General features: G+C 39.9%; 1 protein-coding gene across 5 annotated transcripts; it reads left to right on the forward strand.

Moving 5' to 3' along the window:
* Positions 1-435: 435 nt before the first annotated feature.
* On the forward strand, positions 436-21,839 carry senp6a (SUMO specific peptidase 6a). Of its 5 annotated transcripts, none has more exons than XM_029253342.1 (25): positions 436-587; positions 6,451-6,544; positions 7,288-7,351; positions 7,847-7,977; positions 8,261-8,404; positions 8,682-8,702; positions 9,119-9,192; positions 10,631-10,740; positions 12,057-12,441; positions 13,043-13,299; positions 13,724-13,864; positions 14,063-14,096; positions 14,184-14,369; positions 14,522-14,703; positions 15,403-15,524; positions 15,606-15,722; positions 15,877-15,999; positions 16,452-16,544; positions 18,218-18,567; positions 18,924-19,046; positions 19,519-19,598; positions 19,954-20,042; positions 20,354-20,422; positions 20,807-20,957; positions 21,212-21,839. In XM_029253342.1, the coding sequence occupies exons 1-25, from the start codon at positions 557-559 to the stop codon at positions 21,410-21,412; spliced, it is 3,372 nt and encodes a 1,123-aa protein (XP_029109175.1). In that variant the 5' UTR covers positions 436-556; the 3' UTR covers positions 21,413-21,839. The 5 variants fall into 5 exon arrangements, with proteins under 5 accessions (XP_029109175.1, XP_029109177.1, XP_029109179.1 ...); XM_029253344.1 differs by having other exon boundaries at positions 8,685-8,702; XM_029253346.1 differs by lacking the exon at positions 8,682-8,702.
* The last annotated feature ends 1,533 nt before the right edge of the window (positions 21,840-23,372 follow it).

A 23,372-nucleotide genomic window follows, 5' to 3' on the forward strand; every position in this document is an offset into this window, starting at 1 on the left:
CGCCAGCGTGGCTGGAGCAGGCGCCCGCAGCGCGGTTCAATCCACACACATGCCAGTTTACGTTTCGTTCAAATAATTTAGTTATATATCTGTGCAGGATATAGGGATTATGGCAAAGAGGTCCGTTTCTGCCATTCTATTTATTTTATTGGGCCCTTGACTGATAATTGTGGGAAAAACAGGGGGTTAGCGAGACACACACGGTCGCGCAGAACGACGACGGGAAGAAGACCGAGCGAGCGCTGCTTGCTGAGAGCAGCACGTACCTCTCCTCCTATACAAAGGGCTGAAAACACTTGAACGCGACATTTTCTACTGGTGCGAACAAAAAAAGAGAAACGACCGCACAAAACGGTGTACCCGGGCGAGGAGTAAACCGGCGAAGGGACTCCTGCGCCCAGTTTTTTTTTTTTTTTTTTTTCCGGAGGGGGGGAGGAAAAAAGGGGGGACGCGAGTCAGCCGAACGGCGCTGTGGCGCGAGCGGAGTCTCGCCGCGAGACGAGCGACACCGATTTCCACGCGCTCCGTCCGTTACGGAGAAAAAGATGGAGTGAAGATGGCCCACAGAAGGAGCGTCTTTATCGAAGGTAGGCCCTGGAAACACACACTTTATGTGGGCGTCAGAGATGTAGGTGAATGTGTGAAGTCGCGAGCGCCCGATATCACCGGTGTCGTGTGCGGTTTTATCGTAGTTGCACTGTGGCTAGTCGAATGTGGCTAGTTAGCTTAGCCTAGCCGTGTCATTTGTCGCAGATGAGATAGTATGTAGCTAACTAGCACAACCACCAAGCATACGGAATTTACTTCGGCCCACACAGCGGTACAGTGTGTTTTTTTAAAAAGATACTGCTACCTAAACTTACCGCGACAGCCAAATCTTGAATATGTATGCTGAAAAGTGGGATTTTGTACCCGGCTTTAGGGTTAACGTAGTGTTTTAGGTAGGTACCAAGGTAACAACAATGAACTGTTAGTCGGTGTATGTCTGCAGTTCGCTAGCTACCGTATTATATTTAATTTAGTGCATATACAAGTGTGCTGTCTCCAGAGAATATGTCTGCCAATGTAAAATAAATGTGATGTAGTCAAATTTAAAAGCGGTCAGTAAAACAAAAATGAAGCATTTTTCTATTGTTCTTTCGTGTTCTGCAAGCAAAGGTGGCCAAAACCGACTCGGCCTACTCTGTGTGTACTGTTTGTATATGATTATGATTCTTTATTCCCTCCCAACAGTACAACTTTTTTAAAATCACATTGTATCTAGTAAGCTACAGTATTTAATTTTAGTGAAAATGTGAAAAGCGTTGTATTTTTGCTCACATCTCTAGTTATTATTCTGGAGGGCCATGATCATAATGATGATCATGATGTTGGGTGGACCTGTGTTGTAACCCTGCACATTTCCAACAATTATTTGACTTTTATTCATTTGTCAGCATATCCTAAGTGAATTGAAATCACAAGAATGGCAGGTATGTCCTATGGTGTGTCTGCTATGGACAGCTGAGAAGGTCTCCCGCATTTCTGTGAATGAGGTAAACATGAGGATGGAATAGTGGTTTATGTATGTTTCACAAAACAGGCTTTTGGATATGCTGATTTTTAGTTAGATCTTCTCTTGGTTGTTTTTCTGTGTCCTGGCTGGGCTACATTTTAAAGTGCTGTACTGCTGAGGAATGTGACATCTCAGATTGTGTTTTGGTGTGGGGGTTGGGAGTGTTGCAGAGGAAGGTAATGTACTGGAGCGTGGTTGTATGAAATTATACGTGACCTGTATGTAGGAGTTGTTAGGCGAAAAATCTGCTTTCTTTCTAATCTCTTCTGTCTTAGGTGCATATATGCAAACTATTGTGGAAATATGAAGAGCAGTACAGCAAAAAACACATAAATTGTTATGCATGTTTCTTTAAGACTGCCTTTCATCAGATGAAGAAGAAAGTGGCCAGGATTTCCAAGGCCTGTTGTCATTCGTAGGGAGGTGAATACATAAAGCATTCTGGAGCAAGGCAAAAAGGTTACCGCTGTTAAATAGCGCTGGGATAAAGATGCACCGTTTTTCCGTGGTTATAAGAAAATCCACACTGCTGTCTTTTGAGAAGGGGGGTTCATTTGAGGACAAACTGAAAAATAAGACAGTTGGATTCTTATTCTTGCTTACATGAAGTAGCCTGTAGAGGTGTCTAATGAGGACAGCCTAATTTGCCAAGGTGACACAAGGCCAAGTTGGAGTGAAACAACATTAAAACATTGCCTTCATATCTTCTAAATGTCTAAAAAATCTTGCAGAAGTATAGTATGTTAGCCCAGAAGACAATGAACATAGTCTTCCCCCACCTTACAAAGATAACGCATTTCTGAGAATCCCTTTGTTACAAATGAGAGAGGCTAACCAAAGAAAGATGGCAAAGTATAAGAAATTGGTGGAGCTGGTGACTGGAGTTCGAGGTGCCTGTACCCACTGAAGTAGACTGCAGGTTCTTTGCAGGGAAATCTTTGTATAAGGCTTATGGTATCACAGAAAGAGGAGAAAGGCTGTGAATGCTGTTACTGAGGCTGCACAAGGGTAACTAGGTGGCTTTGGTTACGGAGAGGCGAGCCACACCTTCAAGGTAAGGCTACCTGGATGCAGGCTGGAGCCTGATGAGTCCTCGTTGAGTTGCCTGGGCAACAGTGTCTGATGTTAAAAGACCTGAAACACCCCATGACCTCAGGTTACATCACTGACACTCCTGGTGCATCACAAGCATGTCCAGGTGCATCCTAAGATGTGTGGAAGATATTTCTGGAAAAACTCTTTGTAATGCAGACTCTAATAAATGGGTGATGTAATTACCATTAGTTTTGATGGTTAAAGTTTTAATGCTTTTCTGAGCCTTTAAAATGACACACTTTCATGCTAAAATGTCAAAAAATCCCATTTAAATAGTTACTTCAATAGCTAACATTAGTTATAAAACAAGACAGTTTTCCTGCATTACTCTATAATACTGTATGTTTGCCTGCTTGCACTAGTTCATCTCTTTTGTGGCTATTATGTAGTGAACAGTTAAAGATATGCTACAATATACTTGTACAAAATTAAACATATTGATCAAAATATATTGTAATTACAAATGTGAAAATGAAATGTCAAAACACCAATATTCACATAAGTTTGCATTTAAATCCTTCCATCTCCCTGTGTTTGCATGTGTTTTCTTGCAAAGTCCAAATACGTACTAGATTAATGGGTGACTCTGAATGACCTGTGGTGTGAGTGTTACATTGCTGTGCTGAATAAATGGGTGAATGATTTTACAGAGTTTAGTGTAGCCATCATTGTAAGTTGCATAAAGGTATAAGCTAAGTATATAGTTATACATACATACATACATACATACATACATTGGAAAGATTCATCTGTTAAATGAATCTAAATGTAAATAATCTGAATTTGGTCCCCCCTAAACATGAAAAAATGCCTTTTAAGTTGAACTTGGGCTATTAAACTCTGCAGAAAGTTAAATTCTTGTAACTTGAATGTGTTCTCTTGAGGTATGACTGTACTTATATTTATCTGCTGTAGCTCAGGGCAGTTGCTGGTGTGAAGGTAAAGGAACTGTACATGTGAGCAAAACAGTGACATGTCTTTGTACCAAGTTTTGCTGTGTAATAAGTCTTTGAGCAAAGTACTTGCTATTGCACACTGAAAATAGTTTGTGTGATTTTGATAATGGATAGTTTGTCACTTTGGACAAAATGAGGCACAACAAAGCGGCATGGTGGCACAGCGAGTAGCGTTGCTGTCTCACAGTGCCTGGGTGGTGCGAGAGGATGTGGGTTCGATCCCCGCTCAGTCTGTGTGGAGTTTGCATGTTCTCCCCGTGTCTCCGTGGGTTTCCTCCGGGTGCTCCTGTTTCCTCCCACAGTCCAAAGAAATGCTGTTTAGGTTCCCCCATAGTGTGTGTGTGTCACGGCGTGAGTGTGTTTGACTGCATGGATGAGTAACCCCTTGTAAGTAGTGTATTTAGCGATGTTGTCACCTTGGTGAATAAGGTGTGTGGGCTAGTAACTACATAGTATCCGTTGTAAGTCGCTTTGGACAAAAGCGTCTGCTAAGTGAATAAATGTAAATGTACTCGCAGATCATAGATTTTTAGCTAAAACTCTGCATGTCACCCTGGATACTTGTACCAGTGTTTTTAATACTGATTACTCCTTGTTGTTTCTTAATTTTCTGTGATGATACTTGTATTCCTTACAGGGGTAGTGTAAAGTGGGCAGCTTCTTCCAATGCAGCATTTTGTGGACACTGAACATTTCAGCCTGTTTGGATCAATTTACTCTTCCTGGTTTAGATGGGATTGGACCTCCTGGTGACATTATGGTTTAATTGTACAATAAGTGGAAACAAGGTTTTGCAGATACTGTAAAATGTAATTATAAGATACTTAAGATTTAACTTTAAGACTGAGGGTGGTCACCCCATGTATGCCACAGTAACTGACCTAAGGTGAACTTATCAGTAACGATGCAAAAATCTGAAATCATTTATGAGGAAGGAACACACAAATGTATCTTTTTTTTTTCACATTTTAATAACCCAGTGGTTCCAACATCTAACTTATCCTTATCACTCAGTGCTTCGCTGTCATTGGAGACAAGGTATCAAAATCCTTCCCCTAAGGACTTCAGCCACTTTGCTTAATTACACAACTTTAAAATTCACCTCTTCGATATATCCAGATAGTTAAAAATTATGACAGATTGCATGGAGAATGACAGTATATTGTAATATTTTTGTAAATATACAATAGTAGTGTAAAATAATTATGTAGCCTGTTTATTAATTGGACCAGTTAATACAAGTTGAAGTGAAAACTAGTGTGCTTTCAGCCTTCAGTGACATGCTTGACCTAGGGTGTGGAACTAAGTCCCTAAGCTGGTTATAAAATTATGATCAGGGCAGCCAAGGAGTACTAGCTGTCACCTCTGAAGAAAGGTGAATCTCATTTTATTTAACACTTGCCCTACTTTGTCTTAGCTAATTAGGAAAGTCTCATTTGATTTTATCTCAAGGTTTTCATGTCAGATTGTACAGTGTTTCAATATCACTGTATTCCTAGAAAGCTCTTTATTGTGGTCTGTTGCTGTGGGCAGTGGTCTCCAGTCATGATGAGTACTAATCCAGGTACCCAGGTTTTAACTCTGAGGCCTTAAGCAATTTAAACTCCTTATTTCTTTGACTGACTTGATTCATCCTACTCTGTCCATAGTGAGGTTGTTAGAAATTAAAGAGCCAGGTATCCTGTAAATTGTGCCACTTACCAGGTTTAGGCATGGGTACCCTTTATTTTGACTGTTGGTAAACTGAGAACAGAACCCATCTTCTTAGCTCCTGTCAGGGGGTTGCTGTGTGTGCATGTTTTTGTTTCCGCCTCCCACTTTTTAATTAAAATGAGCAAAATGAGTTATCTTAATACATTTACATTTATTCATTTTGCAGACGCTTTTCTCCAAAGTGACGTACATCTCAGAGGAATACAAATTGTGCATTACATTAGGAGAAAGAGACATAGTTGCAGGCATGTGATTAAGTAAACCTAGTTTACTTCCACTTTATGTACCGATGTTCACCGCATGAGTAGATGTACAAAACTCAGGATAGACTAATCCTGATCACCTTCCTACATTTTTTTTTTATTTATTTAAAAGTACACAAGCATTTACATACAATACAAAAGTAGTGGCTGTGTAAAGGCTTAATATCAAGGTAAATTTATCAAGCATATAAGAGAAAGGATTATGATTTTAAAGATCACCTCCCTCCTGTTCATATAATTGTTTTTGCTTTTCAGATGCTATGGAATGCAATCTTCTATCAGCACTGTTATTCTCAGAAGTTTGACATATAGGTCTTAAGTTTTATATATATATATATATATATATATATATATATATATATATGTGTGTTGCATTTCTTTCCAGTAGACTGACCTGTTTAACCCTTTCATCTTTTTGTGCCCCTAAAACAAAATAACCTTTTCATTTTAAGATGAGTCCCCTGTAAAAGTAAAAAAAAAAAAAAAAAAAAAAACATAATTTAGATAATTACATAATTTGTCATCACATATTCATTTGTATATGAGCAAATGACAACAGAATGCTTAAATGTCACTGATTTATCTTTTATTACTGCTGGCGTAAAAGACAGTCCACTAGAACTTGGAAATAAGGTAGTTCTCAAGCCTAATTAAAACTTCTGCGTTATGAAAACCATCATAAACACACTGTGCCCAGGACCGTTGATTTAGGGAACAGTGATGACCATTGTGTATTTCAGCATCTGGATTGTATGAGACCATTTGATCAAATGGTTTCCAGTTAAATGGCCCATTTTAAGATGTTCTCATAACACTTTATGACTGCACCTAGCTGTGAATTGACTTTAGTATTTCATTTATATTTAAGCTCTTGAGAGATCAGAATCCAAGAAACATGGAGGTTTCCAGCCAAACTGGAGCTTTTCTCTCTCAGATGCCAGTGAGGAACAGAGCGGGCACCAGTAAGGACATCTCTAAACCGCTTTTGTTGTTGGAGTCACAGTTGATCTATTGATTCATCACAAAAATTTCTAGGGCTCCAAAACACCTTTTTTATTAACTGCAACCCTCAAGCAATAGTAATATTCTCAGACCGGCATACATTCTGTTTGAAATAAACAACAAAGTAGTCCGGGCCATAGGTTGGCAACCTGAAGGTTGTTGGGTTAAGATCCATGAGTTGCCCTGCTTTAATATTCATAAACAGAATGAATCTGAGTTGTTCCAGCTGTACTACATGTCCAGCTAAGTAAATGTGTAAAATTGTAAGGCTCTTTGGATAAGTTCCAGCTAATCAGTCAAATATAGTGCCTATTTGCAAACTTAAAATGTTGGAATATTGTTTGAATGCAACTAGGGAGATATATAGTTGTCACCCTGGGATAAACTGGCTTAGGAATTGGTTTGAGATCTGTATTCCTGGTTCTATAGTTGGACAGTAATAATAATGATGCATTTATTTGTACATTAAATGTATTTTTTATTGCCTACATTTTAAAGTGAGTAAGGAAACAAAATGGCACACTGTCCTCAGAGTGACGTTGGAGGAGGAGGAATAGATGGTTTGTGAATAAATTGTTGGTCAGTCCTTGTGCAATTGCACGTTAAGAAAAGATGTAGTTGATCTGGAGTTTTGGTAGTGGTGTTGAGAAAATTTGCTTGGTGACCTGATGCTTTCTTGTTTCTCCTCATGCTCGCCACACAGCCCTTCCCCAGTGACGATGGACGAGGCAGATGGGCAACAAGAGCTCACCCCTGAGGGGAGGAAGGTACCATACAGAGAGGACAGGTCTTTACAGATCTGTGCTCAGATTTTCGTCTCAAGAAGCAGCACTCGTTGCTTTCTTCTGATAACTTTTTTTTACGACTTTCCAGTTTTGTTGTGTATTTGCACTTTATGTAGTCTTGCGTACTATTCTGTGTTGCACCATGGTCCCAGAGAAAAGACATTTCATTCCACGGTATAGGAGCTATATAGAGGAATGACAACAAAAACACTTTGGCTTGACTTGAACAACCCTCTGATACAAGTGTCATCAGTTCTTCACAGTGCCTAAACGTTGTACAGATAAGTTAATTTGTCCGTTCAGCTTGTTAAGGTGGATGTATATAAATAGTTGCTGTTCACAAAGGAGGTTCTTGTCTGAATGTGTTTCAACAAGCAACAGTAATAAATGTCTTTTCAACATGCTGTGCTCAAGGGTCAAAGAATTCCAGTGATCAGACTGAAATTGTAACATCCTGTTTCTCTTTCTGTGCAACAGTCTCCCCAGTTGAAGCACTTCAGTTCAGTTGAGCACCTGAAAACGTATGAGCGCAAGGTGTCCAATCAGTCCAGGATGCTGAAAGGAAATTACCTGGGGCTGAACAAACTGGGAGCTGGCAAGAAGCTCAGGTGTCAGTGCCATGTTGTTTTCTGAAAGCATGTGCCAGAAACAAAACTAAACACTTTTTGCCAACTGAACCTTTTTTTAAGGAAGTTATTCATTCAGTTTGAATAGATGTGCAGGTGTCTCATTCTGGAAGGTAGTAGAACATATTGTTCCTCCTTCTGTGAAATATGTGGTGAAATTATGGATTTTTGGCTGGGAGACTCTTTTTAGGCCTTTAGAAACAATACTATTCTAATTTTTATTTCCCGTTTACGTATTCATGTAATTTTATTTGTTTCTCGCCAGTGAAAACCCTCATGCTGTAACACCTACATCCAACAGAACCAACTATTTTGTTGTTAGCTCCACGCCACCACAAGGAGTACTTGTTCAAGGGCGACTTTTCCAGCATGCTAACGCCCCTGCTACTGTAAGAAAGAACACCCAAAGGTAAGGCAGTGTGTCTGCCCCCCTAGCTTGTGCAATATGTTGTGTTTCACACATGCAGATATTATTGATGTTTGTTGATGTGACATTTAAAAGGCAACAATGAAATCCAGAAGTTAAATGCGACAGTTAGTACGCCTATTAGTTCAGGACATGTATCCCCCTTGTTCATTCGTTATTGGCGTCCAAGATAAAACTGTAGCCTAATTAAGAAGTCACTGTTGTAGAAATATACTGTAGGTTTAGTTTCTTATTGTTGTATTCCTTTTCCACCCTAAAGCAGCCTTGACTTGAAGGAAAGGTAAGTTGGTTGACTGGATGAATGTGTGTCCTTGCTGTAGAGGTTATCTTCCCAGAAATTTCAATGCTTGAGTTTCAGGCTGCTGGGTCCCACAGTTCCTTTCATGTCCTGCTTTGGTTGTTGGTGATCTGCTCATGTCGAACCATGGCCTGCTTGGCTTCTTCACCCATAAATCACAAATTATGTTCTCAACATTCTTCTGTGATAGCTTTTTTGTTGTCTTATCCTTCGTCTGCATCCCAGAGCTTTTTTCCCCCTAAACTGTGTAATGGTAGATTTTGCATGGGTTAATTATGATAAATTATTTTGCATAGCGATGAAATAACAAAAAATTTTGAATGTTGTGGGATCTGAATGTTTCTGCTGTTTTGAGCTTAACCATGTTTTTGTGAACATGTATTATTCACCCCTTGCAGAAAAGACTTCAACACTCAACAGATCCAAAGAGTAGAAGTAGATAGCATTATTCTCACCTGTCCTGAAGTTCCAGGTAAGTGACCTTCACTTGACACTTTGTGTTTCTCTGGGAGGATCTGCTGACTGTCTCATCACTTCTAAGCCACAGGAAATATATCTACTCAATGTGGCTGATATTTATAGTTTTGGGATTGTTAATGTGTCCATTTTTGGCACTACTGCTTTGAGCTCTTTACCTCCATGTGTGGGTACACATTTGGCCACTGAAGGAACAAAGGGATTAAACACACATCTTTTCTCACTGTCCCAGGAGATAGATTATTAGACAGTGTTCACCTATCTGTTTCCTTTGAGTGTCCCAGAAAAGTGTTTAAATTCGTATTTTCCCTTACATTCACAATTTCTTTTTGACTGCATTACCAACCTCCTTGATATTATAATAATTTGATGTCACAAGATTCAATTCCTCATTTGTCCAAAGTTATTAAAAATTGAGCTTTCTTATCTGAAAGATGTTCCCATGTTTGTCTCATCACCTACCCAACTACAGACACTCCTCAATTAACAACCGAGTTCCATTCCTACGACTAGGTTGTCAAGTGAATTGGTTGATAAGTAAGGAGCCGCACCTATCAATATTTCAAGCATACTGTACTGGTAGTGGATTTGTGTCAACCACCTTTAGATATTGTTTTAATGTCACCTTTGCACCATTTATAAAATTTTTAGTATATTTATAAATGTTTATACATCATGCTCTTCCTTTTCGCTGACATCTTGTACTATGGGGTGCACAATAAAGTACAAATTTATAGACGAAATATGTAGTCTTGGAGATTGCAAACGCTAGTGTAGTGAATACTGACTGACTGGGGAACAAGACTGAGAATGAGAAAGGGTGATGCGAGATGAGATGCTTGATGCTGAGACGCCGCGCTGCTGTTTCAACGACCAAAGTTGTCATACAGCGTACAATACCGACTAGTCGTAAGTCCGCGCGGTCGTTAAACAGGTAGGTCGTTAAGTGGGGAGTGTCTGTACTTTGATTCTGATGCATGTATGTGTATGCTAGTGTGCAGTGTCCCTTACACAATGACATAAGGTTCACACCGGTTACCATTAGAACATGAGTGTATGTCGACGGTTTGGGACCATTTCTTTGGGTTTTCCAGGGGGGTCTGTGGAGCAGGCTGCTCTCATTAATCCCATCCTCTAGGGAAAGGGATGTGCTGTTACCCTGGCAATCCCCAGTGGAACATGGAAATAGACATAAGTAGCGCTGCTATGTGACCTTGAAATGTGTTGACACTGACTTTATTATTCTTCTCTTCTCAGTTCAAGGTTGAACCCTTGTTTTGTCTGTTTGCTTTGCAAGCAAGCTGGATTAGAAGAAGCTCTGCTGTGTGGACCTTGCCTTTTTTGTCTATAGCTTGGTTTTCTTCTGTTTGCATGTATGCAAAACATCATATGCTATTCCAACCACTGTGCATAACCTTACATTTGCCCTCCAGCTACAAAGAACCTGGTTTTTGGAGAGGATGTTAAGCGGCGAGTACAGAACAAGCGGCGACCTGTGTTAGAGGCTTCTGGGAACTTTCCATCTTCAGCCAGTAAAATGGAGGTCAGGAAACATGGAAGACGTAGTATTATTATTATTATTATTATTATTATTATTATTATGTGTTGTTAGTACTATGTTGCCGGGGGTGCAGTGGCGAAACGGGTTTGGCCGGGGCACGCTGTGTGGCGGGTCTGGGGTTTGAGCCCTGCTTAGGTTGGCTTGCGGTGAACTGGCATCCCGTCCAGGGTGTGTCGTCTCTCCCCCCGCCCCCTTCCAGTCTTGCACCCTGTGCTGCTCTGTTAGGCTCCGGTTTGCTGCGACCCTGTTCGGTAGAGGCAGTTGTAGACAGTACTGTGTTGCTTAACTATCACATTTAAAGTCTTCATCTTCATGTGAGAGATTTTTCAGGACAGTGATGCAGTGAATGGAACAGATTGGACAACATGTGCAAAATAAAATTCAGTATTAATATGCTCAATAACATACATACAGTATATTGAATATATATGTTTAATGCTTTTTTAATATAAAAATGTTTTCCAGGAACACTTTTCCTTGGTCCAGCAACATTTAAGTTGCAAATTCATTTCAGCTCTACTCTTACTTGTTGCCCAAATAGACAACGAAAAGGCAAAGATGATGCCCCCGGTACAGTGACATCTTTCTCCATAGACTCTCACTGGGAACTATGGGTACAAGTTAAACATCCGTATTGGTGCCTCTTTCTGGCCTTAGGCCCAGAGTCAGTGCCTGCAGACTACAGACACTGCTGGAATTCATCATGGCTTTTCCTTTCTCTCACTTTCTGTATATAGCAGGAGCCTTCTTGTGTGGAGTTGTTGTTCCATGTATCTAATGGCAGTATACCCAAGATTTTACAGCCAAGTTTAAAAAAAAAAATAAAAAATTTGGCTTTGTTTCTTGAAGTGATACAGAAAAAACAATTGGAACCATCATAAATTTACTAGTGCACATAGCCTCATTGTCTAAGAGGGTTTATACTGGTAATATGAGAGTACAGCTTGAAATGGTGTCTTCAGAAGGGACTATGATAGTAAATTTATTCAAATACACTTGACACTAGTTAAGTTACCCGCACCAGAGTTTGTGTGTTTATGTTTTAATTGAGTATTCTGATTTTCCCTAGGAAACTTGGTATATTTCAGTGTGGTTTTCTTAAAAGTACTGACATGATGTATTTTTGGAAGATTCAGATTTAAATTTCCCCAAATACTTCTGCTTTTTGAAGATGGAATTGGAGCTCAAGGTAGTTTGGTTAAAAGTTTAATATTAATGGTTTACAGCCCAGGTCTCAAGAAGATTGACTCCCCCAACTGCTGAGCCTATTGCTGACTTTTCTGTGTTCTGTCCTGTAGCCATTGGATCCTCAAGACTACCTGACAGTGTGCGGGAAGTGTTGTAAGCCCAGTGAAGACCATGTGCGGTGTCAGAATTGTGGCAACCCCCTGGCCGAGGAGGCCTCCCCAGGAACAGAGCCCACGGAGCCTGCATCCACCCCAACCAGGACCCCCATCCGGCCCCACACCACCCTGGGACCAAACAATTTGCAGCTAAACAAGGGCTTTTATGGGCCATCCTCAGGAGTGAGGACTCCGCAAGTGGATGTGGTAATGAACCCCCCTGTGCGGATCACAAGGGGCAGCCTCCTGCCACCACACAATGGGGGGGCTGGTGGAACTCCGGCAGGGTCCAAGAGCAAGTGGCAGCCACTCATCAAGCAGCAAGAGCTCAACGACCCCAGTAAGTTCTCAAAACGTGTGGGTATTAGCACACTGTATGTGTACATGCTAATAATCCTGCACTATTCAGCATTTTCACTGAAGTTATGAAGCTTTAGAGACTAATAGGCTTATTTTGTGCCATTTATTATAAGTATAGGTATGTGTTGCTAGCGTTTTGAGGAAACTAAGCTGTAAACATTCCAGTTGTACTTCATCTTTCTGAAATGGTAAAATCTTCTTCCTGCAATTTTTCACTCTAATAACCTTGTGTAAGTAAAAACTTGTACCCATTCTTTTTCCCTTTTCTGTTTTGTGACCGTAAGAATCACAAACACACACTGACTGCCAAGAACATGGCAACTGTATGAAATAACAATGCGTTCAAAAGACAATGCGTACAATACAATAAAACTGGCCATAGTCCATTGGCATTCTATATATTTAGAGGTATAGATGAAGTTTCACTTATGGCTTGAAATGGCCAATCACGTTTCAATCTTTGTCATGACGACACTTCATGTTGCCTATAATTTTGTCCTGTCATAATAAGCTTTTAGTGGATAGACTTAAGTCTGTTTTCATCATGAGAAGGCGCTTACCATCTGATTGCTGTGTTTCAGTTGTGCTGTCTAGTGATGATGATGATGAAGAGGAGGAGGAGGAAGGTGAAAACGGCAGCACAGGGAGTGTCAACAGAATGGACAATGTCTCCCCACGTCCTGCTGATTCTGCCCATTCCTCACCAGCACCCTCTTGTGGAAGGGTTGAAGCCACCTTAAAACTTGTCCAAGAGGAGCATGAGGAGATAACTGCTGACTACTTCACGGATGTAGACTGTAGAATCTCGGTGCCAAGGAAGGCTCGAATGAAAGACCAAGTATGTCTTCCGTGGTATCAGTGGATTGTATTGTTTGGTTTTCTATATATAAATTAATTATTGAATTTCTGATTCCCAACTAAATGTGCTAACCCTCAACACAGGATTCACAATTTACTATAGAGTGGAGAGCTGAGTAATTTACTTTTGGTTTCTTGGTAGTGTGGACCAAAAACACTATGAATGCTTTGTTAGAATGCGATTTTTGAATATATTTTTAAAAAAAAAAAAAAAAACATGGAATAAGTACTAAAACTTCTGCCTAGCATGGAATTAAGTAATTGCTAGAAGGTGACAATCTAACTTGCCGGAAGTGCCTTTCTCTTTCTCTCTCTCTTTTCCCTTGCAAAATGTGTTGTACGCTGAAATTAGGCAAGGTTTTTCTTTATAGAATTGCACTTAGTTGTAAATATGTTGTCCACAGTTTGGAAACCTGGTATCCAGTGACACAGTGGTTACGCCCCCAAAACGCCGAAAAGTTAATAACAATATGGACAGCATTATCCTTGACTGCAGGAGTGTGAGACTGGGTACACTGCGCAGGATGGTCACAAAACCTGTCATTGTAAGACCCTTGCTTTTCTGCTTTGGGGTAGGGTAGTGTGGCACTTTTAGGTAGGATATCTTTTTCATTTTGAGAGCATTTTATTATTGCGCACACATCAGATTTAAGAAGTTTCCAAAGATATCTGAAGTATCCTTTTTTTTAATGTGTTTTTTATTTCAGATTTTGTTGTGGTTGTAATTGTCTTTCTGTTTTCAGTTCTCAGTAGACTACATCCAGCTGGAAACTGAAGGTAAGGTTCTCAAACACATTGTCCTGTGAAGGAACAGTGCATGTAAGGGGTTAGGTGTGCGAAATCTGCTATATTGTCTTGGAACAGGTCCAGAGACAGATGTCTTAGAGAAGGTGAGCCTGCGTGCCTCGGAGCTGACCAGCTGTGAGTGGTGCACCGTGCGCAAGCTGCCCGTGCTCTTTCTGCAGACCAGCCCTGCAGAGTGCTTACGTCTCCGCACCCAGCTAAAAATGTCCCGAGAAAAGAGTGTGTGGTACGACTGCAAAGCTCCAGGTTGGTCAGCTTTCCAATACACATTCCATGACCCATGCAAGGAAATTGTAAATGGAGGAAATTCTTATATAGAAAATTTCAAAGTGATTCAGGGGTCTCGTGTGTTGTATGTTAAACATTTTTTATTTTTTCCTAACCCTGCTTTCTATCAGATCCTGATGAGCAGCACATTGTCTTGATTTTTGAGGATGGGCTATCCATGCAGTCACAAGGGATTCTGGAAGAAATCCTTCAGAAGATCGGCAGAGCGAATAACTTGAGCAACTTTCCAGCCAAGCTCCCATTTCATGAGGCTAACAAAAGACTAGTACGGTATAATACACCTGAAAGAAAGGTGAGTTCTTCAGTCTCTATCATAATTCCTTCTGATCTTCCATCTTCTCTATAAACTTTCACTGCATTATCTGTTCTGTTAAAAAAAATGTGAAAATTAACTTCCTGTGAATTCTATGTACAGCTGTGTTCTTAATGTGTGCAGTTAAAAATTGTGGTTTTGTACTAATTGTATTTTGTGACTCAAGTGTCTGCATCTCTATCTTGCTGCAATGCATTTTTGTTTACACAAAATGAATTGTATGTCACTTTGGAGAAATGAATGCCTGATGAATAAATGTAAATTCCTGTACGTGTCTCTCTTGTCCCTTACGTTTACATTGAGATTTATTCATTTAGCAGGCTCTTTTCTCCAAAGCGACGTACATCTTGCAGAAAACGCAGTGTGTGCATTATATCAACAGAGAGAGACTCGGATGCACATATGTGATTCTGAAGCAGAAGAGTTTTCTTTGAGAAGAGCTACCTGTTGCATTTTTAGACGGGTGAACATGATAGTATTCCAGCTTGCTTTTCTTTCATTAAAGCAGAAGCAGTCATGCTCTGCAGTGTATTTTATTAATCACAACACTGAACAGTCTAGTGAGAAAGGGCTTGTTGTACTTCAGGACGTGTAGCATTTCTGAAGTGTTAGTGCTGGTTTTTGTAGGGGTGGTTATAGCAGGGCTCCTCTAACCAGCTTCCCATGCTCCTATTACAGAAGGAGGAGTCACGGCCCATGCGAACACGCCTCTCCTCCCACCTCCTTACCTTTTTTGATGCAGATGATGAGGATGATGATATGACTGAGATGCAGCCCACCTTCACTGGGCCCATAGTGAAGTGAGTAATGAGTCTTACTAAGTGTTTTCCAGCGTTCCCACCCCACCATAGTAACATTCCATTTTGTTTCCATCCTGCTAGGTTGATCGTTTATCCCCCTCCTCCAGCCAAGGGAGGAATATCTGTTACTAATGAGGACCTCCACTGCCTCAATGATGGAGAGTTTTTAAATGATGTCATCATTGATTTTTACTTGAAGTAAGTCAGCATATCACTGTATTTTGTAATTGCCTTTGATGAAGGCTTTAGCTGAAAAAGAATAAAAATCTGTACTCATCAGACATAAGTTAAAAGCAGTAATAAGTTATCTGTAAACTTTTTCTTAATTAGAATTTTTTTTTCTCTCTTTCAGATATTTGGTACTGGAGAAGTTAAAAAAGGAAGATGCGCATCGAAGTCATGTGTTTAGCTCCTTCTTTTACAAGCGGCTCAATCAGAGAGAGAGGAAGAGCGTTCCAGACACTTCTAATCTACCGTGAGTGTGCCATCAGAATGACCAATGGGGCCTGCATTCAGCTTCATGTCTTTTTTTCTTCCAACAGTACATGACGCTTGGTAATGTTGTGGTAACATTTTGGTTTCATTAGGTTTTAGGGTTAGGTGTTTTCTAGCTGAATTCGACTCATGGAAACCATTTGTATGGCATTTATGGTATTGGTTTCATTAGCGATATCTTAAAAGTGAAATGGAAAAAAACTCAGATGTGTATGCTGTGTACTTCAGATTAGGCTAACTGTAGTAGGGTGTATTTTAAAGTTGTTTTTTGGGATATCATTTATTTAAAATCATTCACTATATTTCAAAATGTGTTTGGGTTTTGCAATAACCCACTTGATTTCATTTCCTCAAGTGGTGATTGCAGACTTTACAACTGTTCTGTTTCCGTGGCAGGAGAAACTAAGCCTCCCCGTGAATGTTGTTTTTCAGTATACAGAAGAAGAAACACAACCGAGTGAAGACGTGGACGCGTCATGTGGATCTTTTTCAGAAGGACTTCATCTTTGTTCCCATAAATGAGTCGTGAGTGTCTGGACTGGGAACTCCATATCTTAATATCCTGAGTCTTGTCTCATTAAAGCGAATTGTCAAAAATTAAACATAAACATAGCCTTCATTTCAGTTTCTGCCCCGAGAATGATATGGACACAGCTGGCATCTAATTGTTTTGGTTTTGTGAAATGTGAGGATTTGTTTCATACTAATTAGAATTTGTTGTTTAATCATGATGCCTCAAAGTAAACCACGGAGGTTCTCTGTTCTGGCTTCGTTGTGGTGGAATCACTTCTCTCAGAACTACAGATACTGTCTACATTCAAGAAGGGTCTGAAACTCACCTTTTCTACACTCACTTTGCTCAATCTCTCCAGCTCGAGTATGGTGTAAATGTTCGTGCACCGTAACTTTATGATCATCCCCAGATTTACACAGCTTTATGATCAGCTTTACACACAGCTTTACACACTTTATGATCATCCCCAGATTTATACATTTACACAGCTGCTACTCCTGTATTCTGTGTAAGTGTTTGTGTATCTTTTAAAAATATATAGGTGATCAGGATTCATCTATCCTGCGTTTTATGCATCTACTTGAGCGGTGAACATCGGTGCATCAAGTGGAAAGTAACTAACTAGGTTACTTAAATCGCATGTCTGCAGCTATGTCTTTCTCTTAATGCACAAATTGTATTTTTGCTGAGATGTACTTTGCTTTGGAGAAAAGCGTCTGCTAAATGAATAAATGTAAATGTCATAATACTCATGCTGAGTTAAAACTCGTTAATGTTAAATGCAGTCATGCCCTGAGAAATATCCATTTGAGTGATAAGAATTTGACTTGATAAGGTGTTAAATTTAATACTGCTACTTGGACTTACGAGGCATTTTTTTTTGACTTTACAAGGACCAAGTTTGGATTGTGTGCTCCTTTGGACAGCTGAGCAGTGTGAGGCACTTTTCTCCAGGCTAAATTAGTGATTATAAAGAAGTATTTAGTAGACACCTTCATCTAAGGTGACTGACTTTTTCCATTCACCCATCTATACAGCAGCACGAGGTAATATGAGTGCAAACAAAACTGGCGCACGCACATACAACCAGCAATTACCAGTTTACTGGAAACAAGCGTCTTTGAGAGGAAACCCATGCGAATATAGGGAGAATATGCAAACAGATTGAGATCCAGTTTTTGTTCAGTTAGTGAGTTTGTTTGCATGGTTTTCATACATTTATTTGATCTTCACTTTTTTTGCATTGAAGGTTGAATTCGAACATAAACACAATCACATGTATGTGTTTTAGTGTTTAAGCATACAGGATGCAGTAAGAGAGCTGATCAAGCACAAGGAGACAAGTCATACAGTATTAAGTCTATAGAGTATCATAGCATAACTAACAAAGGGAAACTCCCATGTTATGTTTTGTTGTGATGATTATTCAGTGTTAACTATTCAACTTCCATTAAAATGGACAAAATTAGTTAATGCTTTAGCATAAATGAGTGTCAGGTTTTAGGGTTTAGGAACACAATTTCTCAGGAATGCATTACCTTTGTAAAGGTGGAAGACAATGCATTTCCTGTTTCTAGTATTATTTATGTTGGTACACTGGTTCTATGTGTTAGAAGTTCTATGATCATTTTAAAATGCAAGGTACAGGTGCATTGTGATCCAATGAGCCTTGTTTTGAATGCAGGGCTCACTGGTATCTGGCTGTGATCTGCTTTCCGGGCCTGGACGGCCAGAAGCTGGAGCCCAACCCACTATACCAGGCACCAGCAGTGGTCGGAAGGAGTAGCTGCACGGAGGATGAGCACCCGGAGGAGGAAGCACCACAGCGGCCTGCCTGCAAAGAGGAAGCCGGGGGTCGTTTGGAACAGCCCCCCACAACGCCTGGCAGCACAGGGTTCAACATCACAGACACCTCCTCGGAGAGTGACTCCAACAGCGATCAAGCCAAAGGAGGCATGGCTCCTTCCAGGGTGGGTGGTGGGGAAGCTAGCACAGGACAGAATGGCCAGAGCAGTGCCCAGCTGCACTACACAGGTGAGTCACAAGGGTGTGTTCAGAGCACCAAATCTGTTACTGCAGGCGCACTCTTAAGTTGAGACAAATGGGCTGAATAACAATGGTGATCCTAAAACTGCAGCTGTTTTCCTCTGTTTAACATAAAAATGGATTTCTGTGACAAATTGCTGTGCCCACCAGTGCCAGTGTTGCTTTTTAGTCAGTATGGGGCTCTGAAATAATGTTGAGCTTATTACCACTACCTGCACTTCTGTGTTTTCCGAGTGCAGGACAAACCCCCCTCTTTTGAAACGCTGTCCTCTCTGTTGAGGTGTAAAGTAGGAAAAAACCTTCTTAATTACATTAAATTACTGAAGCTTCTGTTTTTTCTGAAGGGAAAATCAGGGGTGTATATAAGGGTGTTAGAGGCATCAGTTCTACTACTACTTCAGCTGCCATGGAGATCATCAAGAACAATAAAGGAGGCCCTAAATTGTGTGCAGAAGGCTACTTATACAGTAAGAAGAGCTCAAACAATACACAGATATGTTGGGAATGTTCTCAGAGGAATGCATTTCTTGAAAAGGTTGTGCTATTACAGATTTGTAGGTAAAGCAACTATTTTCTGTGACTGAGCATAACCACGACCCAGAAACAGTGCGCTGTAAATTTATAATGCAAGTTTTAATGTATGCTACAATACCATGCTTATAATACCTTCCTTATTGCCGTGTCATTATATAACAAACCACAGAAGAATAAAAATGTCATTATCAGAATAAAAATGTTAGTTACTTGTCCAGGGGGGTTTTGTCTGGACTCTGTGTTTCCCAGGGGTGTTTACTGTACTGGTACATTTTTGAAGTGTAATTACATAATGCCTAAGGTTTTGCATTTTTCCCCACTGCGTAAGTACTTTGCACATTAGTTAGTTTGCCTGTCCTGCTGTTACAAGTCATGTTCTGTTGTTTTTGTGCATGTGTTTAAAAGATGAGTTGCACAGAATCAGCGTCTGTTATGGGTCAACAGGCGACACCTACACGTTCTCTGATGACCAAAGTTCTAGTCAGGTAATTTTTTTGAAAGCAGTTTTACATTACAAATCCTAAGAGTATGTGATATGTGTGTGTATGTATTTTTTTATATATATATATCTATATAAATATGTATTCTTAATGTTTTCTGTTTAAGATGTTCCCCAGTACACTGTGTGCTATGTATGCATGTTTTTCTTTTACTGGGGGGCTTAGAATATACTCAGCATCATTCTGCGAGATTTTTGAATGTCACTTAGACGTTCCAGTTCTTTATTGCATAATTTGTCGCACTTTAACGTGTGAAGAATGTAAAAGATGTTTGAAATGTATGAAGGAATAGAAGCATGTAGCCTGTGGAATGCTACTGAATTTGTCTTTGTGGGTGAAGGATGAGTGCAGTGAGGATGGGACGCTAGCTGATGAGACCCTAGGCTCCTCTCAGAGCGAGTGGACATCCAGACCTACAATCTGTAAACAGTGAGTGGCTGCGGCTGACCTCTGATCCTTTGACCCTCTAACCCTAAGCATTATAGAGAGTATAATCCTGCCAGCTCTCACTAGAGGGCACTGTGGTTCTTCATAATATTGGCATTTTCACTAAGGTCAATGAATTTGTATGTTGGTTGCATAATTAGAAACATTTGTCTTCACAAGAATAGTTTTAGCAATAGCAGGTCACATTTAGTCCTCAAGGGATTTAATTTTTTTGTCACATCTTTAGATGACGATACTGTGAAACCAGTAAGAATGGAGCATTAATTTGTTTGTTAATGTATTTTTCTTTATAGGCCTTGCATTCTCATAATGGATTCCTTGAGAGGCCCTGCCAGATCAACAGTGGTGAAAACTTTACGAGAGTAAATGTCTTTATTGTGACTCCTGGTTTACATAGTCTTTTGAAAGTATAATGTAAAGTAGCAGAAATCAGTCCAGTCCTAAATTGATGAGGCTTTTTTGGATAAGTTTATTTTAAAATTTCTGTAACACTGTATCAGAAGAATATTTTCTGGTAAACTCATACTGCAACAGTATTGGGAGTTCAGGTGATGTTATTTTTTGAAATGCAAGAGGATTAGATCCCCCCCCCCCCCCCCCAGTATCATTTTGCTTAATAAAACATAAATGTTGTTTTAATGTTAGGTGTTACATTTGTACAGTTCTATACTGCTTATACAGCCTAAGAGAACCTGTGTCTTCCAGTAGGGAGATCTTTGATTCCTGATTTGGGAATCTCCCCACAGATACCTGGAGGTAGAGTGGGAGGCAAAGAAGGGAACCCAGCGGAGTTTTGGAAAGGATGTGATGCGAGGCTCCAGCCCCCGTGTGCCCCAGCAGGACAACTACAGTGACTGCGGTGTGTACGTACTGCAGTACGTGGAGAGTTTCTTTGAGGTGAGAGCCCACTGTATCCTAGTGTGATAACCTGGGTCTAGGTCTACTCTGAGGTGTAGTGACATAGTGCAGAAGTTGAGGTATAAGCCTTGTATGGTTCTGCAAAGACATGCCTTTTTTACATTGCTATAGTTGTAGCTGTGAAAAGCATGTCTTAACTATCAGCTACTGTTTACTTGATGTGGTCTTTTCATGTAATAAAACAATTTTTTTTATATATATATATACTGTTTGCTTGTTTATTTTAACCACAGAATCCAATCCCGAGTTTTCATCTACCCATGAACTTATCAGACTGGTTTCCCCAGCAACGAATGAAGAAGAAACGTGACGAGATTAGGGAGCTGATTCTCAAAATCCAGAGCCAGCAGCAGTTGGACAAGAAAGTGCAGGACTCCCAAAAAGACTTTGAGCCAGGGAGAGTGGCTGAGCAGAACTCTTCCGCAAGCTCTTGAAAGCTGTTGGTGCTGCTGTGCTCTTTATTCCATGGTGGTCCTGCTCAGTCCCACTTGGATGACCCCAACTGGGGTCAGATATAAGCGGTGGTTCTGCTGGTTCTGCTCGTGATTGTAACGCTGCTGGATTTCTTTGTTGTTTCTATTCTATTACACTGACCTATTCCTTCCGTTAACAAAAGAGAACGTTTTAAATTTGTATTAAATAAAAAAATGTACATATGCTGAATTTATGCTGCCTTTGTAATTAGTATTTTTTTCCTGCCACCAGATGTTGGCTGTTAAATTACTAGAAGGCTATAACATTATTTACACCATTACCATGGCGCTTGAAGGTTTTGTGTGTTATACACTGTTCAGTGTTCATGCAACAACTTTTTTATGTTTGATTTGTGTATAAAGTGGATGTTATTTGTCAAATATGAAACAATGAGTAAATTGTTTTTCCATCAATTTCCTTATTATGAGGGGAAGTTTCTAGCTGGTGCCTGTTAAAAGCCTTCTACATTGTGACCACATATTTGTGGGTAAATATGAGTATTAAACACTTGGAGACAAGAAGAAAATAGAACTGGCCTTTAATTTTTACTTCATAAAATTGACACATCAACATCTAACAAATTATGTCCAGAGTGCAGAATCTGCGCTTTGCATCCCAATTCCTTTTGTCAGGGAGCAGCTGTCATGGTTGATTTTGAGTCTGAGTTGGGAGTTTTTTTTTTTTTTTTAAAAACAAAAAACCTGCTCCAGTTAATTATTCACAGGTGCCAATATGTGGGGTTATCCATCTGGTACTGAATAACAAAGGCCTAACACCATCCACTTTAAACTCCCTCTAAGGGTGACTGGGAATGCTGCAAAACACAAACGTGACTGTTACGGCATATATTCATCTTATGTATAAATGTGGAAAATGACATTACATGCCATCTTAGTGTCTTCTGACATATGGCTGCCTAGGGTAAAAAGAGATACCCATGCTGCCTATAACTCCTTTATCTCATCAGGAATTTAGGTTACATAAGTGCAAGGAATTAAATTTTTCCATTCCCTCAAGGCCATCTCTGCATTTGTGGTTCATCAAATGTGTTTTTTTTTTTTTTTTTTTTTTTTTTCTTTAACATTTTCATTACAATACTGGGCATCTCCTAAAAAGCTGCAATTTTTTTCATTTACATGCAGTGGTAAGAGACATTGATTTAGATATTTTTAAGTTAAAACTGTAAGGATATCTCAGGCAGATAATCATTCCATAATTTGATAATGTCTGAAACCTTCCTTCACTAAATTAGTTTTGCCTCTTCTCCCATGCAGTTGCTTTTTGAAGTTCATAAGGTAGTACAGCACACTCAGGTGTACACATTTTTAAAGTTATGCCAATCCTGTCTTGCGTAGCTCTGTAAAACATGTTAGGATTCTGTGACATTGAGTGTAGCACATTGTCTTTATAAACTGCTGTAATTTTAAAGACATGGTTATATGTTATTGTGAGAGGCTGTTTGCCTCAACCATGGCTGCATATAGTAGCTCTGGGCAAGAACAATGATGTGTAAACATTTTAAAAGCACTAATAGGAATATTGCACCATAGTGCCACAGTATGTTCTGTGACCTCCCTCTCCCATCCCTGTCCCCAAGTTCACTGCCCCCACCAAAGTGGATTTTAATACATACGTAGGCTAAATTTGGAAAATCTGCAATCTTTTATATTTCCATCTATCCAATTTCAATAACTGCTTGTCCTGAGCAGGGTCATGGTGATCCAGAGGCTATCCTGGAACCACTGGGTGCAAGCCTGAAGGCAGGTACATCCTGGATCGGATACTAGTCCATCGCAGGGTTCTTTTATATTTGTCTCTGTAATTAAAGAGACCTGCAGATGGTGTGATTTGCTGACTGCAGATAAACTTGCTTTTGGCTAAAACTTTAATGGTAGCAAAAATGACCAGAACAAGATTACA

Source organism: Scleropages formosus, chromosome 1 (genome assembly GCF_900964775.1).
Source record: "Scleropages formosus chromosome 1, fSclFor1.1, whole genome shotgun sequence".
NCBI lineage: Eukaryota > Metazoa > Chordata > Actinopteri > Osteoglossiformes > Osteoglossidae > Scleropages > Scleropages formosus.